Genomic DNA, 6,523 nt, shown 5'->3' with positions numbered 1-6,523 from the left:
AACCAACACCTTCACGGTATTTGAAATAAAAAAAATCCCACGAAATCGTAACAAGAAAGTGGATGCCCTGAGCAAGCTTGCCTCTTTGCTATATGATCACTTTACCAAGAAAGTTATGGTTGAAGTTCTGGAAAGAAAGTCAACCGAAGAGGATACCCTCATGGCGACAGTTACAACAGAAGAAGAATGTTGGATGACACCCTTTATAAGATACCTCACTGACGGTACTCTCCCAGAAGACAAATTACAAGCCCGCAGGATACGAATGCGGGCACCAATGTATTGTTTCAAAAATGGCATCCTGTACAGGAAATCGTTCACGGAGCCTTACTTATGATACGTTGGCCCGACACAGGCCAAAGAAATAATACGAGAAATGCACGAAGGAGCCTACTCCACACATTCCAGCTACCAAACGATAGTTAGCAGGATCAAGAGAATGGGTTATTTCTGGCCACACATGTACCGGGATACGTATGACCTAATCGTTAACTGCGAGGCATGTCAAATACACACTCCCGTCAACAGATCTCCTCATCGAAACATGATTCTAATATACGCTGCCTGGCCATTATACAAATGGGGGATTGATATCGTCAGCCCATTCCCAGGGGGTGTCGACAACGTTAAATTCTTAGTAGTCGCAATCGACTATTTTACCAAGTGGGTCGAAGCGAAACTGTTAAGCACAATTACAGGAAGGAAGATCTTAACATTTGTATGGGAGGACATTGTTTGTCGTTTTGGCTTAACACGAGAGATAGTCAGTGACAATGGCATGCAGTTAGCACATAATCCATTCAAAGACTGGTGAGCCGACATGGACATTCAACAGTCATTTACCTCCGTGGCCTACCCGCAGGCCAATGGGCAGGTCGAGGTCACAAATAGAGACATCGTTGCCGGCATAAAAGCAAGATTAGGCAAACACCGACAAGGATGGGTGGATGAACTCCAACATGTACTGTGGGCACATCGGACAACACCGAAAGACAGTACGAACGAAACACCCTTCAGTATGGTATACGGAACTGAAGCTTTCATACCGGCTGAAGTACTAGTTCCAACTGATCGAATAACGGAATTTGATGAATAGCAAAATGACGACGCATTAAGAGAAAACTTGGATGCTCACGAAAGAGCGACGAACAATAGCCCATATCTGGCAAGCTGAAAAGAAGCAACAAATTGCAAACCACTATGACAAAAAAGTCAAACCACTGGACTTTTAGTTAAACGATTTAGTATTGCGCAGTAACGAGGCCAGCCGGCAGCAAGATGTCGGCAAATTAGGCCCCAGATGGGAGGGACCCTACAGGGTTGTCGGAATAACTGAGTACGGTGCATACCACCTGGAGACACTGGATGAAATTCCGATTTAACGCCTTTGGCACGCCTTTCATTTAAAGAAATATCATGTGTAACTTACCTGCAACCGTGTGGACTGATCACCCACTCGGACGACAAAAACACTTATGTATTCAAATAATTTCTATGTATAATTCATCAATAAAACTTCATTTTATATACTTATGCACTGTAATGACTCTGAATATGACACAAGTAACATCAAAAATCCTTTAGTATATTTCGAACCTACCGCCAGAAGAAATGCTTTCTAGCTTTCATTGGTAGGAGGACACTCCTTGAAGAACCTTAACGGATAATAAGGACATCTGACCATATCATTGGTGGCCTGGTTTTATGGTATAAATAACTCGACCACACTCACGCGGAGTCTAGATATCTACGTTTTTGTCATGACAAATATACGAAACAAAACGGAAAAGTAAACTAGTTTATACACAACATGCAACACGATGTAACGAAATCACATTAATTATACAAAAACTCAACCAAGTGCATATCTCTATGGTTGGTAACTTACAATATCATCAATGGATGAGTTCTCATCCCTACAGATTTTATCTAGTTCATCAAAACTAATTCGGCCGAGAGCCTCGTGTGCCCGGTGGCAATCCTGCACACAGGTAACGCTCAAAGCAGCCTTTTTTCTCTGGGCCGTGCTACCAGGAGGTAGGAAACACTGCACCACATTCAATACCTCGAACGTAGTCAACTTCTTAATGGCCTCAATAAAGGTACTGAACGGCTGATGAACAATAGATGACTTCAGGAGGCGGGCAAAAAGCACGAGAATGCCATGCTGAAGACGGGTAAGTTCTCCTAACGTGGCCGACACCTTCTCCGATAACCTTTTATTATCATCAGAAAGTAAGGAAACTTTCTCCTGTTCCTGGGCAAGCGCAGCTTTCAACGACTCCTGCGTTTCCTTGGCCAACACCAACTCCCCTTCAAGTCGAGCAATCGTACCCGAAAATTCCGCCACCCGACGGTTATCATTTTCAAACAGCACACAATGCTTGTGAATACGATGAGCATCAGCCTCGCTTCAGTTCAGCTCATCTGCCGCAAGATGCTGAGCAAATACGGCGAATTGAGAACGCAAGTGTTGTGCCTGAGTAGCGGAAAGCGCGGCCAACGCCTCTTTCAAAGCCAGAAAAGTAATGAAATCAAGATATTCCTTATAGACCGGATAATCTGAAGATTCACAGCGGAAAAGATCACGGAATGGCCCAATATTACAGTACTAGTCATCAACCGGGGACGAGCATCCGAGATCTCTATGACGGGTTCTTTACCGGGACGATGCCCTTGAGCCGTCTCTCTCCACATGGCTGACCCTTCCGTCGTCCGATTCTCCCTAGAAACCGGCCCACGTCCCTCCCGGGGAACGACCCCTTCCAGCAATGGCACCGAGTGAGCAGACGCCTGCGCCCTCCCAGGGGTAACAACTGTGATACATGCACAAAACACAAACAATAATATAATCAGCATCAGATACAGTTAAGTCAAAGAAAGTAAAGGACCAACGCATACCTTTGGCTACCGGCTCAATCCGACGCCTGGTACGTCAGATAAGTCTGCCCTCCAAAGAGCCACCAGTCGAAGACTCCAAATCTTCAGGAGGCGCCACCCTGCGGCGGCTGGAGGAAGACGGTGTGGTCCCTTCAACCAGTTTATCGGTAAAGACCATGCCATCTAGGCACGACGCCCTCAGAACTTCCGACACGGTCAACTTTGACCAGATTATAAATTATCATACTATAAATCACGGTAACATTAAAAAGACGGAAAGCATCAAACAGTAAGCTACCTCTCCCGCCTGTTCGGGAAACATGGATTCTATCAGCATGAGTCCAGTTGTTAATACCATTAGCCATTACCAGCACCTGCTCCTCATAAGACCGTTGAGGAATCCTCAGGCCCCTCAATTGGTCTACCATCGATTCGCCTAGCTCAGAGAGCTGCCTTGGCGGCTGAATAGTCACAGTCCTAAATAGATAGAATTGTTCGTTCTTCAATGGAAAGTCAGAACACTTGGCAAAAACAAATGATTGCACCCAATTGTCTGCAATCGCCGGTGCCTCCTCCAGAAAATCAATTTCGTCAGTAAACGTGTACCACCCCTTACGATAGGACGATAGCCAAAAAATGCTCCTGAAAATATTCAAGCTTAGGCTTATGCCTAAACCATTGAAATACATCTCAAACAACACGATTGCACGAACCCCATTCGGATGTAAGCGAGCAATGCTAAGGTTATAGAAATTAAAAACCTTCATGAAAAAGCGGGTGAAGGGGTACCTAAAAATTTAAACCTCGAACGGTCTCAAATAGATGGCACAATGATTGGGGGGCCACAGGCGTGCTGCTGTGACCTTGGAATGATCAACTCCAAACCTCGCAACTGAGGGCATATGTGAAAAATCCTATCGAGATACGCTTCGTCAACGCTACTGGGTGCATGTAACACATCATGAAGAATGTTAGGTCTGGGGGCCATAATAAAAGGAAAAAAAGATGAAGATACAAACCACAGAAGACAAGAAAATCGTTTCTCTGTAATCTAAAAAAGCAAGTATTATCGAAGGTGGGAAGAATAAAATGAAGAGAAACGCTCCTTTATATAGGAAAAAGTCTCGCGCGGGACCCATTCAACTGAAAAAAAGGTGCGTTGGAACACGAGAAGTACTATGATTAAGAAAGCATGCAACGCGCATTTATTGCACGTCGAATCACGTGAACGGGTCATAATAATTTAAGTTTTGCAATACAACTGTCCTAGCAGACCTTACCAAACTGGGGGGACTTAATGATACACATAATGATCTGTCTCAAAATAGGCAAGCATTTCGGCAAGAACTATGCCCGGCACTACGCATCCTGGATTGCCAACTCCTTTTCTCATCATCCGTCTGACGTCTTCCCGGATATTCCATCATGACGGACAAATGGCAAAGCTAAGAACCTGGATGACATACACGCAACTGGTTCACACAACCGGTCGAGATAATCATAACCAGGCACCGCAAAAACAGTCATCATAATCATGACCGTGAAGAAACACTTGGCAAGTATTTAGGCGAGACCCACCCGGCTATACTGAGAGCACCGTGATGCCTTAACCGGAATTAACTCACCGGTACCGCCGTCTCGGTCTTCCAAACTAATATGAAGGCACTCCCGGGACAAGCGTGTTGTCCCGGAACAGAACGCATTGTCACGAGGTAGGCACCCTGTCCCGGAATGACCACTTGGTTACGGAGCAAACAAGCATGCAAGTCGCATGCCACATCAGCCCGCAAATCTAGGGAAGTTCGTTAGGATTAGTTATTCCTATCAAAGGGACAGGTGCCACGTCACCCCTCGGGATTGGAAAAGTTTGTTACAACCATGAAAGGGACACATGCCACGTCATCATTCCCTCTATAACATCTATAAATACACAAGTGAAATCCTTCATTTGATCAACACTGGATGTATAAACGTTACTCTGCCAAAATCAATGGCGACAACGTCACTCCAATCGTTAATTTATTTCCGATCATTGCTCTGATCACCATCCGAGTTAATCCACGCTAAGATATTAACTTATTCGATTCCGATCTAATAAGGTTAATCCAATTGGTTGTTTTACGCCATTGGTGTAGTGACACGAACTTTTCCATGTTTATATATATATTAAATAAAATTGTTATTTACATGATTAAATGTTTCCAACATGTTAAGCAATCAAACTTGTTAATACTTGATTAATTGAAATATGTTTCATATAGACAATTGACCACCCAAGTTGACCGGTGATTCACGAACGTTAAAACTTGTAAAAACTATATGATGACATATATATGGATATATATATAGTTAACATGATACTATGATAAGTAAACATATCATTAAGTATATTAACAATGAACTACATATGTAAAAACAAGACTACTAACTTAATGATTTTTAAACGAGACATATATGTAACGATTATCGTTGTAAAGACATTTAATGTATATATATCATATTAAGAGTTATTCATACATGATAATATCATGATAATATAATAATTTAAAATCTCATTTGATATTATAAACATTGGGTTAACAACATTTAACAAGATCGTTAACCTAAAGGTTTCAAAACAACACTTACATGTAACGACTAACGATGACTTAACGACTCAGTTAAAATGTATATACATGTAGTGTTTTAATATGTATTTATACACTTTTGAAAGACTTCAAGACACTTATCAAAATACTTCTACTTAACAAAAATGCTTACAATTACATCCTCGTTCAGTTTCATCAACAATTCTACTCGTATGCACCTGTATTCGTACTCGTACAATACACAACTTTTAGATGTATCTACTATTGGTATATACACTCTAATGATCAGATCTTAGCATCCCATGTGAGTCACCTAACACATGTGGGAACCATCATTTGGCAACTAGCATGAAATATCTCATAAAATTACAAAAATATGAGTAATCATTCATGACTTATTTACATGAAAACAAAATTACATATCCTTTATATCTAATCCATACACCAATGACCAAAAACACCTACAAACACTTTCATTCTTCAATTTTCTTCATCTAATTGATCTCTCTCAAGTTCTATCTTCAAGTTCTAAGTGTTCTTCATAAATTCTACAAGTTCTAGTTACATAAAATCAAGAATACTTTCAAGTTTGCTAGCTCACTTCCAATCTTGTAAGGTGATCATCCAACCTCAAGAAATCTTTGTTTCTTACAGTAGGTTATCATTCTAATACAAGGTAATAATCATATTCAAACTTTGGTTCAATTTCTATAACTATAACAATCTTATTTCAAGTGATGATCTTACTTGAACTTGTTTTCGTGTCATGATTCTGCTTCAAGAACTTCGAGCCATCCAAGGATCCGTTGAAGCTAGATCCATTTTTCTCTTTTCCAATAGGTTTATCCAAGGAACTTAAGGTAGTAATGATGTTCATAACATCATTTGATTCATACATATAAAGCTATCTTATTCGAAGGTTTAAACTTGTAATCACTAGAACATATTTTAGTTAATTCTAAACTTGTTCGCAAACAAAAGTTAATCCTTCTAACTTGACTTTTAAAATCAACTAAACACATGTTATATATCTATATGATATGCTAACTTAATGA

At 41.0% G+C, this 6,523-nt stretch overlaps 1 protein-coding gene across 1 annotated transcript; it reads left to right on the top strand.

Annotated features, from left to right (window-relative positions):
* Positions 1–376: 376 nt before the first annotated feature.
* LOC139841671 (uncharacterized) lies at positions 377–814 on the top strand. The gene has a single exon (XM_071831877.1). The coding sequence runs from the start codon at positions 377–379 to the stop codon at positions 812–814; it is 438 nt and encodes a 145-aa protein (XP_071687978.1).
* The last annotated feature ends 5,709 nt before the right edge of the window (positions 815–6,523 follow it).

This window comes from Rutidosis leptorrhynchoides, chromosome 4 (genome assembly GCF_046630445.1).
Source record: "Rutidosis leptorrhynchoides isolate AG116_Rl617_1_P2 chromosome 4, CSIRO_AGI_Rlap_v1, whole genome shotgun sequence".
NCBI classification, from domain to species: Eukaryota; Viridiplantae; Streptophyta; class Magnoliopsida; order Asterales; family Asteraceae; genus Rutidosis; species Rutidosis leptorrhynchoides.
The sequence above is the reverse complement of the archived record's forward strand: the minus strand, read 5'-3'. Positions and strand labels throughout refer to the sequence as shown.